This window comes from Suncus etruscus, chromosome 13 (assembly GCF_024139225.1).
Source record: "Suncus etruscus isolate mSunEtr1 chromosome 13, mSunEtr1.pri.cur, whole genome shotgun sequence".
Classification (NCBI taxonomy): Eukaryota; Metazoa; Chordata; class Mammalia; order Eulipotyphla; family Soricidae; genus Suncus; species Suncus etruscus.
The window spans coordinates 40,278,967-40,291,375 of record NC_064860.1 but is presented as its reverse complement, the minus strand read 5'-3'; the positions used below and the strand labels follow the sequence as shown (position 1 = coordinate 40,291,375).

The window sequence follows — 12,409 nt, the reverse complement described above, 5'->3', positions numbered from 1 at the left end:
CAATTTAAAATGAGAAGGATTTTATTTTATTTTATTTATTTTTTGGTTTTTTGGGTCACACCCGGCATTGCTCAGGGGTTACTCCTGGCTGTCTGCTCAGAAATAGCTCCTGGCAGGCACGGGGGACCATATGGGACACCGGGATTCGAACCAACCACCTTTGGTCCTGGATCAGCCGTTTGCAAGGCAAATGCCGCTGTGCTATCTCTCCGGGCCCAAGAGAAGGATTTTAAATGGAAAGCACTTGAATGTGTACAAGCTGCCACTAATGTAGTTCGTGCACACTCTCTTCTCTCTCGCTCTCTTCCCCAGAAGCACTTATCACGTGTCCATCATTTGGTGGCACCCCCAGGAAAACTTCGCATTTCCATTCTGTGGGTGGTGGGCACGCTCCCAACTTTACTCTGCGCGCTTATATTTTTCTCTTTTGGCTGGGGAGGGCCGCATCAACACGAATTTCTTCCAGAATTCTTCTGTAATTCTCAATTCTTTCAGTGGTGGGGGGAAGCTGTATGTGCTTGGGAGTGGAGCAAGAAACCTTTGTGCACCCCACTAATTCTCCGCTTGGCTCGCGAGCAAAATCCACAGGGGCTGGGCTCGGGGAGAGGGCGGACCGGGAGCGCCGCGTTACGAAATCTTGGGGGAACCCAGGGCCCCTCCTCGAGGGGAGGGACCGAGGGCTAGGACCTCCTTCTCTTAAGAGTCACAGCTCGGGGATTCCAGAATCCGATTGCCAGCGGCTGCAACCCCGGGGCCGGGTGTCCAGCCAGCGCAGCGCGCGCGCCTAGGACTCACTGCCCCGCGCGCCCCGTGCGCCCCGCGCCATCCCCGGCCCCGGCCATGTCGTCCTACAGCCGCGTGGCGCTGGTGACCGGCTCCAACAAGGGCATCGGCTTCGCCATCGCGCGCGAGCTGTGCCGGCAGTTCTCCGGGGATGTGGTGCTCACGGCGCGGGATCCAGACCGGGGCCAGGCGGCCGTGAAACAGCTACAGGCCGAGGGCCTGAGTCCCCGCTTCCACCAGCTGGACATCGACGACCCGCAGAGCATCCGCGCGCTGCGCGATTTCTTGCGCAAGGAATACGGGGGGCTCAACGTGCTGGTCAACAACGCGGGCATTGCCTTCAAAGGTGCGGGGACCCCAGCTCCAGAGACATCCGGGAGCCCGGCACCAACCCGGGGCTCGGGGTGGATGCGCTCCGCCCTCGAGCTCCGGCCGGTTCCCCTTTTCCTAGCAGGCGCTTTGGATCACGGGCGCCGGGCAGAGCCGGCCGGCCTCGCCCTCCTCCAGCCGGCCTGTGCGGGCCTGTGTTCGGCCCCGGGCTCTCTCGGAATTGTCCGTAGCTGCACTTTGCAAGAAAATCGATCTCCTGGGAAGGGACCGCGCCCTGTTAAAAGCTCAGCTCGGGCCAGAAACTTTTTTTTTTAAGTTTGGGCCACACCCTGCGATGCTCAGGGGTTACTGCTGGCTCTGCACTTGGGAATCACTCCTGTTTTTTTGTTTTTGTTTTTGGAGCCACACCCGGTGACGCTCAGGGGTTACTTCTGGCTCTGCGCTCAGAAATCGTTCCTGGCTTGGGGGATTATATAGGCTGCCGGGGAATCGAACCGCGGTCCGCCCTGGGTTAGCGCGAGCAAGGCAGATGCCCTACCGCTTGTGCCACCGCTCCTGCCCCTGGGAATCATTCCTGGAGGGCCTCCGGGAACTGTATGGGATGCCGAGGGTCGGCTTCTTGCAAGGCAAGTCGCCTGCTCCGCTGCACCGCTAGATCGCTCCGGCCTCGGGCCAGAAGAACCTTTTGCTCTGTGCCAAGGGTTCCCAAGTTGCATTTGGGGCGGGGACTGGACTTGGAACCAGCCTCCTGCCAAGGGCGCATTTGTGGGTGCCAAGGGGCACCGGCTAGCGGCAGGCAGGAAATGAGCCGCGGGGCCGCAAGGAGCGCGCACTTGTGGATTTGGGACGAAGGCGGAGTTTTGATAGGCTCCGCCGGCTGGAAGGAAGCGACCAGCCGGGCTTCCCTCCGCCGGGGAACTTGTGAGCGCGCAATCAAACACACGCATGTTCTAAGAAGCATCTTCCTTAGCTCTAAAAACGTCAAATAAAATTACTGAACTAGAGCGATGGCGCAAGCGGTAGGGCGTTTGCCTTGCACGCGGCTGACCCAGGAAGGACCTGGGTTCGATCCCCGGCGTCCCATATGGTCCCCAGAGCCAGGAGTATAGCCAGGAGAACCCTGAGCGTCACTGGGTGTGCCCCCCTGAAAAAAAAATTAAAAGTGAGTAGAGGCCAAAGAGATAGCATGGAGGTAGGGCGCTTGCTTGCATGCAGAAGGACGGTGGTTCGAACCCCGGCATCCCCTATATATATAGTCTTCCGAGCTTGCCCGGAGCGATTTCTGAGCGCATAGCCAGGAGTAATCCCTGAGCGTCACCTGGCCCCCCAAAAATAGAATTAAAAGTGGGTGGGTAGGGCCCGGAGAGATAGCACAGCGGCATTTGCCTTGCAAGCAGCCGATCCAGGACCAAAGGTGGTTGGTTCGAATCCCAATGTCCCATATGGTCCCCAGTGCCTGCCAGGAGCTATTTCTGAGCAGACAGCCAGGAGTAACCCCTGAGCACCGCCGGGTGTGACCCAAAAACCAAAAAAAAAAAAAAGTGGGTGGGTGGGTAGGATCTGACTGAGCTCGATTCCTTTGGGAAATTTGCAGCTGGGCACACGGCTGCAAGCGGAGCCCGCTTGGTTGAAGAAAAGGAAAAATGATGAAACCAGGGTCTTCTTTCCCCCGACCCCGGAACCGCGGACACGCCCCTCTCTAGCTCCCCCACTTGGGCTCTGCCTGCCGGAGATTCAGGAATGGGACGCACATCGTACCCTTTGGTGGATTGACGGATGCACTGTCGCTTCCTTCCAGGAAACGGGGAGGAGCTCTGTTAGCCTGCCAGGCGCTAAGCGTGGGAGAGAAGGGGGGTGGGGTGGGCAGGTGGCATCAGTGCCCAAGTGCCTCCAATATTCTTTTAGTTGCATGGATCAGGATTCCCAGGCCGGCGCTTGTAGCTCAGTCTGTCCCCTGGGAATGGCAGGTTCTGGATACCACAGTTCAGATTTCAGCCCCCCACACACACATTCTGGGGATGGGCCCGAAAAGATTGTATCCCAACAAACCCTGCAGGTGACTCAAGATGAGCACCCAAGTTGGTGGCGCGACCCTGTTTTCTTTTTTTTCTTTTTTTTTTTTTTTTTTTTGGTTTTTGGTTTTTGGGTCACACCCGGCGGTGCTCAGGGGTTACTCCTGGCTGTCTGCTCAGAAATAGCTCCTGGCAGGCACGGGGGACCATATGGGACACCGGGATTCGAACAACCACCTTTGGTCCTGGATCGGCTGCTTGCAAGGCAAACACCGCTATGCTATCTCTCCGGGCCCGCGACCCTGTTTTTTAAGTTGGTTCAAAACTAAGCTCATGGACTGGAAGGATAGTACATTGGGGAGAGCGCTTGCCTCTGCACAACTGCGACCTGGGTTTCATCTCCGGCATCCCATATGGTCCACCGAGACTGCCAGGAGTAATAGAGTGTGGAGCCAGGAGTAACCCCTGAGCACTTAGGGATATTATCCCAAACCGAAAAATTATTAAATTTTAATTTATTTGATTTATTTAACTTAATTAATTAAATAAAAATAAAGCTCCTGGGCGGGAGTGATAGCACAGCGGGGAGGTGCTTGGAACTTGGGTTGTCTCCAACATCCCATAGGGTCCCCCAAGCACCACCAGCAGTGATTCCTGAGTGCAGAGCCAGGAGTAACTCTGGGGCATCACTGGGTGTGGTCCCCCCAAGCAAACACCCAACTGAGCTCGTTTCTCCCTTCCCCAGGTTCAGCACCACTGTCGTGAATTTCAGGGGGCCTGTGATGTGAATTTCAGGGAATCATAGGAGGTCACTTTCAGGGGTCTGTGTAATGTTCTGTTTGTCACCTTCTCTTTCAAAGTCAATGACCCAACGCCCTTTGACGTTCAGGCGGAGAAGACACTCAAGACCAACTTCTTTGCCACTAGGAATGTCTGCACTGAATTATTGCCCATTATGAAGCCACATGGTAAGTTCAGGGGTCAGGGTGCAGACTTTAGTGAGGTGATGGTGGACGGGAGGTCATGGTTCAGGAATCACTCAGGGACTGTGTGTGTGTGTGTGTGTGTGTGAGAGAGAGAGAGAGAGAGAGAGAGAGAGAGAGGAGACAGAGACAGAGATAGAGATAGAGATAGAGAGAAGGAGGAGGAGAAGGAGAAGACAGACTATACTGTAAAAACAGGCCGGTGAGGTGGCGCTAGAGGTAAGGTGTCTGCTTTGCAAGCCCTAGCCAAGGAAGGACCACAGTTCGTTCCCTGGCATCCCATATGGTCCCCCCAAGCCAGGGGCAATTTCTTTTTTTTTTTTTTTTTTTTTGTGGATTTTGGGTCACACCCGGCAGTGCTCAGGGGTTATTCCTAGCTCCACGCTCAGAAATCACTCCTGGCAGGCACGGGGGACCATATGGGACTCCGGGATTCGAACCGATGACCTTCTGCATGAAAGGCAAACGCCTTGCCTCCATGCTATCTCTCCGGCCCCATGCCAGGGGCAATTTCTAAGCACTTAGCCAGGAGTAACCCCTGAGCATCAAATGGCTGTGGCTCAAAAATGCCAAAAACAATTAACCAGGGTGTGTGTGAAGAAAGAGAGAGAAAGAGAGAGAAAACAGACAGACAAACTATACTGAAAAAAATCAATCAGGGTGTGTGTTGTGTGAGAAGACAGACAGAAGATCGTACTGCAGAATGCAGGAATCACTCAGGGATGCTATTTCTCTATAGGGAGTGGGGACACAGAAAACCTGATTGTTCTGTCTTTTCCTGGTGTTCCTGAAGTCAGTGTCTGAGGATTTCCTAGGCTGTGGTTGGTACTAGTTGAGCCTTTTTTATTACTGTTTAGACTCACTGAGTTTGATAGATTTCTATGGAACTTTCCCATCAGATTTCCTGAGAAACTGCTGAGCTGACATTGCTATAAGATACTGATGCCCACACAGTTAAGGTTAAGTCATGGAGCAGGCCGTTTCTTTGAGAGGGTGTAGGAGGTGGCATTGGGCTGTTGTAGTTCCTGCAGAAAGATGTAATCTGCTCTTTCACCCTTCTGAGAATTCCACAGAGAGATCAGCCAGGCTAACTGGTCCTTATTTTCTTTTGGTCTGTTCACAAATTCTTGTGACTATCTCTGCATCCCTTTCTTCTTGTACTACGTACACTTGGATTCATAGACTCAGAAAGTCCTAAAGTTTTTCTCCGGAAGTATCTTACTCCCACTCTCAAGTCTGATAAATTAAGAACTTTGCCCACCAATAGTTGGCGCATGTCTGCTGGCTGCAGGTTTGTGTGGGGCTGTCCTGAGAAGCCCTGTGGGCTTGGACCTCTGTCTTTGGGACAGGGAAGGGAAGGGAAGGGAAGGGAAGGGAAGGGAAGGGAAGGGAAGGGAAGGGAAGGGAAGGGAAGGGAAGGGAAGGGAAGGGAAGGGAAGGGAAGGGAAGGGAAGGGCAGGGAAGGGAAGCGAAGGGAAGGGAAGGGAAGGGAAGGGAAGGGAAGGGAAGGGAAGGGAAGGGAAGGGAAGGAGAATCCTGTAGGCCAATCAGAGGCCAAGAGAGCTGAAGGTTTGTTTGCTCCAGAATCTCAGAGATCCACTATAATTCCTAAGAACAAACAAGATCCTCTCCAGGGTGAAAAAAAATTTATTTATTTATTTATTTTTTTGGTTTTTGGGTCACATCCGGCAGCTCTCAGGGGTTACTCCTGGCTCCATGCTCAGAAATCACTCCTAGCAGGCTCGGGGACCATACAGGATGCCGGAACCCAAACTAATGACCTTCTGCATGAAAGACAAAAACACCTTAGTGGGGCCGGCGAGGTGGCGCTAGAGGTAAGGTGTATGCCTTACAAGCGCTAGCCAAGGAAAGGACCACGGTTCGATTCCCCAGCATCCCATATGGTCCCCCCAAGCCAGGGGCAATTTCTGAGTGCGTAGCCAGGAGTAACCCCTGAGCATCTAACAGGTGTGGCCCGAAAAACCAAAAAAAACAAACAAACAAAAAAAAAAACACCTTAGCTCCATACCATCTCTCTGGCCCCAGGGTGAAAATCTTACAAGTGGAAAAGATGCAAGGGGCTGTTCCCCCAACCCCACTCCTGCAAGGATCCTGGACAGTTTTGGGGAGAACTGCCAGCACCAGAGGAAGAAACTTGTCCGGGTGCAGGCACAGAGCCAGGGCGAAAGAGATGGAACATTTTTTGTGTGTTTGTTTAGGGCCATACCTAGCAATGACTCTGCACTCCTGGAGGTGCTCCAGGGACCTAAAGGGTGCCAGATCAAATGCTAGTCAATTGCATGGAAGGTAAACAGCCTTTCTCTTGTACTATCCTCTGGCCCTAGGGATGGATCTTTTAAATGCAAATTTAATCAAATACAGTTATAGAATTTTGCTCCTTCTGTTTGTTTTTTGGGCTATACCCTGTGGTACTGAGGGATGACTCCTGGCTCTTCCCTCAGAAATCACTCCTGTCAGATTCAGGAGGCCTATGGGCTGTGGGGATGAAATCCAGGTGAGCCATTTGCAAGACAAATGCCCTCCCCTCTATACTATCACTCTGTCTCCACTTTTTAAACCCGAAGGAGGACCACCACACTTGCTTCAACTTATTGACTCTATCTAGCCTCTTTCTAGGTTAGTACAAAGACTTTTTTTTTTTTTAATTTGGGAGAGTTTACACCTGGCTTAATGCTCAGCATTTTATGACAATACTCAGGGTTGGGGTTAAGTGGTGCTTGGGATCAAACCAGGGTTGGCCACATGCAAGGCAAGAGCCTTATCCCCTATCCTCTCTTTCCAGCCCTGTTTGTTTGAGGACCACATTGGCCACATTGGTTTTGTGTGTATCCCCATGGTGTTCAGGGGATACTGTGCAGATGGGGATCAAACCAGGGCCCCTGCAGGCAAACCATGCACTCAGTCCATAGTGCTCTCTTCCAGACCCCATCTCCTTTTTCTAGCTGCATCGTATTCACAGGGGTCCCATACCAGGATTTGTGGATTTTAAAGCCATGTTATTCAGTGGCTGTGGAGTAGCAAGAAACCTCCCACTTCTCCACCTGTAGTTTACACAGCCAGGAGACTGTTCAGCTGGCTGCGGTCCCAGGTTCCAGTTCAGGTTCCAGTGAAGTGCAGTCTCAGTGCCAGGTGATGTCCTGGGAACATAAAAGGTGCCTCTGGAAAGGGAGCGCTAGGCTTGTGCAGAGCAGGTGAATCAGTCTCTCAGCAGGTCCCTGCATAGCAACTCTGCACTTGATCTTAGTCAAAATGCCGAGAAACGATGCAATGACAGCTCTGAAAGCAGGAATCTCTTGTTTACAACATGTGAAGACTGTCTTTATGACTTTTTGTTTGTTTGTTTTTGGGCCACACCCAATGATGCTCAGGCTTTACTCCTGACTCTTCCCTTAGGAATCACTTCTGGTAGTGCTTGGTGGACCATATGGGATACCAGGGATTAAATCTGGGTGGGCCATGTGCAAAGCAAGCACCCTCCCCACTGTACTATCACTTAGGGCTCAATGTATTTTAGTAAATGTTGTTTCCCTGGAAGGCTGAACACTGGACATAATAAACTTTCTATCCATGTAATACCAACATGAAAACTCTATTTAGCTTTATAACATACCATTAAAAAACAAGGGGCCAGAGAGACAGAACAGGAGGCAAGGTGCTTGCCTGGTATGTACCATTGAGATTTGGGTTCCTGGCACCACGTATGGTTCCCCTGATCTCCACCAGGGGGGGGGGCATTCCTAAACACAGGATGAAAAATACTCCTAGGCACCACCAGGTATGGCCCAAAAACAAACTTCAAAAATGAAAGGGTTTTTTTTTTTTTGAGGGGGGGTGAGGGGGGAATCACACCCAGCAGTGCTCAGGGGTTGCTCCTGGCTCTATGCTCAGAAATCACCCCTGGCTTGGGGTGACCATATGGGGTGTCGGGATTTGAACCACCGTCCTTCTGCATGCACGGCAAACGCGTTACCTCTATGCTATCTCTCCGGCCTCAAAAATGAAAGATATTTAATAGTCCTGAGACATCTTAAGATATTTAAGGGTCAGCAGTTATGGTTCTTGCCATGTATGCACACAACCCGGGTTTGATCCTTAGTGCCTCATATGGTTTTTCTACTAACAGGGATCCCTGGGAGAAAAACAGACAGACGTATAGACAGACAGACAGACAGACTGACAGACCTCTATAACTTTATAACATCACATCACAAACAGGTTGCAAACAAACTCTTCTTGAGCTGATGCTGAGTAAATGGAACAGTTACACAGATATATCACTAGGGGGAGCTACCTAAAACTTTAGAGCTGAGTTAAATTTACTTTTTGCTTTTTGCTTTTTGGGCCTCACAGATGGTACTCAGGGCTTACTCCTGGGTCTGGAATCCCTCAGGAATCACTCGTAGTGGTGCTCAGGGAACCCTATGGGATGCCATGTATCGAACCTGTGTCAGTCATGTGCAAGACAAATGCCCAGCCCACTGTTTTATGGTTCTGACCCAAGAACTATATTTTGGAAAATGGGAATCCACCGGATCTGAATAGTCTGCGGGGCTGGGTGCTGTCTCTCCAGGCTTTTTGGATTCATCTGACTGTTGAGGTCCCCACAATGGATTCTCCCATTCCCAGAAATAGCCTCAGCCCAGAAAAAACATCTTTATCCCAAGTTTTTATTTTCATCAAAGGAGAAGTATGACTCCCAAAATCATTATTTTTCCCTTCCCCTTTTATTTATTTTTTTGGGGGGTCACACCTGGCAGCTCTCAGGGGTCACTCCTCGCTCTATGCTCAGAAATCACTTTTGGCAGGCTCAGGAGACCATATGGGATGCCAGAATTCGAATCACCATCCTACATGCAAGGCAAATGCTTTACCTCCATGCTATCTCTCCAGCCCCCTTCCCCTTTTGAATTGAAGGGTCTCTTGCAGCTACAGTCCTGGAAATTAAACAGTTTAGAAAGTAGTGAAGACTAAAATACAGAATTTGGAGGGGGGTTGGTGCCACACCCAATGGCTCTGAGCTCAGAAATCATTCCTGACAGGCTCAGGGGACCATGTGGGATGCTGAGGATCAAACCCAGGTCAGTCCTATGTAGGATGTGTGCGAGGCAAACGCCCTACTGCTGTACTGTCACTCCAGACCCTAAAATACAGAATTAAATCCAACTTTTGTGTAGCTAGGGAGCCATAGTACAGTGGGGAGGGTGCCTGCCTTATACACAATCTATGTGGATTCGATGCTTGGCACCCTATACGGCCCCTGGATAAGTCAGGAGTGATCCCTGAACTCAAAGTCAAGAGTAAGCCCTGAACACTGCTGGTGTAGCCCCCCAAAATTAAAAATATAAGGAAAGCTAGCCAATCCAAATTGGAAGAAATATTACAAATATTACTCCAGCCCCTTTAGAGGCTGGAGCACTAGTACAGTGGGGAAGCATTTGCCTTAATCATAACTCTTGGTTCAATCCTTGGTATTCTATATGGTCCCCTGAGCACTGCCAGGAGTAATCCCTGAGCATTTTGTTATGTGGCACTAAAACAAAAAAAAAAACAAACAACAACAACAAAAAAAAACCAAGGAAAAAAATGACCTTGGGTCTGCAGTGATAGCACAATGGGTAGGGTACTTATGCCACTGACTAGGTTTGATCATTGCCAGGAGTGATCACTGAGTACCAGGGAGGGATAAAGAGAGAAAAAGAAGAGAAAAGGGAGGGAGGGAAGGAATGAAGGAAGGAGGAAGGAAGGAAGGAAGGAAGGAAGGAAGGAAGGAAGGAAGGAAGGAAGGAAGGAAGGAAGGAAGGAAGGAAGGAAGGAAGGAAGGAAGGAAGGAAGGAAGGAGGGAAGGAGGGAAGGAGGGAAGGAGGGAAGGAAAAAAAATTTTAGCTGAAGCTCAGGGAATCATGTAGAGTTTGGGTTTTATCTTTTCTCTCTGGCCAGTGAGCACTGTCCCCAGATCCCAGGGCGGGTGTGAGACCCTCCACCCCGACAGCCTGTGCTGACACCCCTGCTCTGTCTGCCCCATTCCAGGCCGGGTGGTGAACATCAGCAGCCTGCAGGGTTCCCGCGCCCTGGACGGCTGCAGCGAGGAGCTGCAGGAAAAGTTCCACAGTGCCGCCCTCACCGAGGAGGACCTGGTGGACCTCATGAAGAAGTTTGTGGAAGATGCCAGAAACGAGGTGCACGAGCGGGAGGGCTGGCCCAGCTCGGCCTACGGGGTCTCCAAGCTGGGGGTGACGGTCCTGTCCAGAATCCTGGCGAGGCGTCTGGACGAGAAACGGGAGGGAGACCGGATCCTGTTGAATGCCTGCTGCCCTGGCTGGGTGAAGACAGACATGGCCGGGGACCAAGGCACCCGGACCCCGGAGGAGGGCGCCGACACTCCCGTTTACTTGGCCCTGTTGCCTCCAGATGCCACCGAGCCACAGGGCCAGCTGGTCCGGGACAGAGTGGTGCAGCCCTGGTGACAGTGGGTGCTGGGTGCTGCTTGTCTAATAAATGTGACCCAGCAGAGCTGACATGGTGTGGGTTCTGCGTCTGCTCTGAGCATGCTGGGGTGGTCGGTTCCAAGGGAAAGAAGAATCTGGAAGGGAGATTGGCAAGGGCCAAGGCCATAGAGATGGAGCCAGTGGGTGTGCCAGTTGGTGCTCCATGATAGCATCAATATTCATCCCCCAATACCCAGTGTTGGAGTCAGGAAGTCAGGATTAGCTTCCGGCCATGCTCCCCCAGGAGAGTGGGACTCGGTGGTCTTCTGAGAAGTGTGGTTTTGAGGACTCCGTCTCTGAACCCTGACCCTGGAATTCCGTTCAGTCCTCTACATATCTGCTGCTAGTTGCTTCTGTTTTGTTTTGTTTTGGTGGGGCGAGTGGGGGTTTGGATTATACCCAGGAGTGCTCTGGGTTTATTCTTGGATCTGTTTATTCTTTATTTTGGGGGATCATTCCTGGCAGGGATCAGGGGACCACCTGTGATGTTGGGGGTAACATCCAGGTTTGCTGACTGTAAAGTAAGTTCCTTATTGCTGTACTGTCTCTAGTTGCTTTTTTGAGACTCAGGGATTTGTTTTTATTTTTTGGTTTTATTTTTTGGTTTGTTTGTTTTTTTGGTTTATGGGCCACACCCAGCCAGGGTTTACTCCTGTCTCTGTGCTCAGGAATCAAACTTGGCAGGCTCTGAGGACCATATAAAATGCCTGGGATTGAACCTGGGTCAGTCACATGCAAGGCAAGTGCCCTACTCACTGTGATATCCCTCTGGCCTGAGGATAAGGGATTTATCCCAGTATCTGATTTATCCCCATGCTAGGAAATCTACTGATTCTGAGTACATTTTATTTTCTTTATTTTTGGGGGGAAGGAAGTGAACACACCCAGCAATGCTCAGAGGTTGCTCCTGGCTCTGAGCTCAGAAATTACTCCTGGTGGGTTTGGGGGATCATATATGATACCAGAAATTGAACCCAACTAGGCCACAAGTAGGGCAAATGCCCTCTCCTCAGTGCTATGGCTCCAGCCCAATAATCTGTCCCTGCTGAGCTGATAAGATGACCCTGCAGATGCTCTGGGATACCTTGCATGGTCCCTAATAACAGATAGCAAACACCTTCACTACTATCAGATGAAATGTCGGAGCAGGGGAATAGTACAGCAGGGAGGGTGCTTGCCTTGTCCATGGTCGATCCAGGTTCTACCCCCAACACTACAGATGGTCCCCAAAGTCCTATCAGAGGGTGATCCCTAAGCACAGAGCCAGGTGTAAGCCCTGAACATCACTGTCTGTGGCCCAAAATTTATACATGCCCCACACATACACACACGTGCATGGGCACATACACACACCATACATAGTCAAATCATCTTGCAAAGATGGCATTTTGAAACTAACCTCTTAGGTTCTGGTTCTATTCATTAGAAACAATAAATATTTGGTGCTGGAGTGATAGTGCAACAGGTAAAGCGCTTTCCTTGTACACAGTTGACTCTGGCTTGACCCCTAGCATCAGAGTCCCCAGGGCTATGAGTGAGTTATCCCTGAGTGCAGAGCTAGGAGTAAGCCCTGATCACCACTAGAGGGCGCCCAAATCTTCCCCACCTCATTAAAAAAAATATAATAAAATCTTGAGTTTTTTTTTTTAACTTTTTTTTTTTTTAAGAGTTTGGTTTTGATTTTTTGGTCACATCTGACTGTGCTCAGGTTACTCTTGGTTCTGTGCTCAGAAATCCCTCCTGGAGGCTAGAGTAGTCCTAGAGTGGGTAGGGAATTTCCCATTCATACAGCCTA

The 12,409-nt window shown here is 50.9% G+C and overlaps 1 protein-coding gene across 1 annotated transcript; it reads left to right on the top strand.

The window, feature by feature from the left end:
• Window positions 1–837: 837 nt before the first annotated feature.
• Window positions 838–10,629, top strand: LOC126026148 (carbonyl reductase [NADPH] 3). The gene is made up of 3 exons (XM_049785855.1): window positions 838–1,129; window positions 3,986–4,093; window positions 10,157–10,629. Exons 1-3 carry the CDS (start codon window positions 841–843, stop codon window positions 10,591–10,593), a joined length of 834 nt encoding a protein of 277 aa, XP_049641812.1. The 5' UTR covers window positions 838–840; the 3' UTR covers window positions 10,594–10,629.
• Window positions 10,630–12,409: the final 1,780 nt, after the last annotated feature.

Coding starts and splice junctions, on each gene's coding strand:
- LOC126026148 (XM_049785855.1), top strand. CDS start 841: ATGTCGTCCTACAGCCGCGTGGCGCTGGTGACCGGCTCCAACAAGGGC. Junction 1,130..3,985: donor CGCGGGCATTGCCTTCAAAG/GTGCGGGGACCC, acceptor TCTCTTTCAAAG/TCAATGACCCAACGCCCTTT. Junction 4,094..10,156: donor GCCCATTATGAAGCCACATG/GTAAGTTCAGGG, acceptor GCCCCATTCCAG/GCCGGGTGGTGAACATCAGC.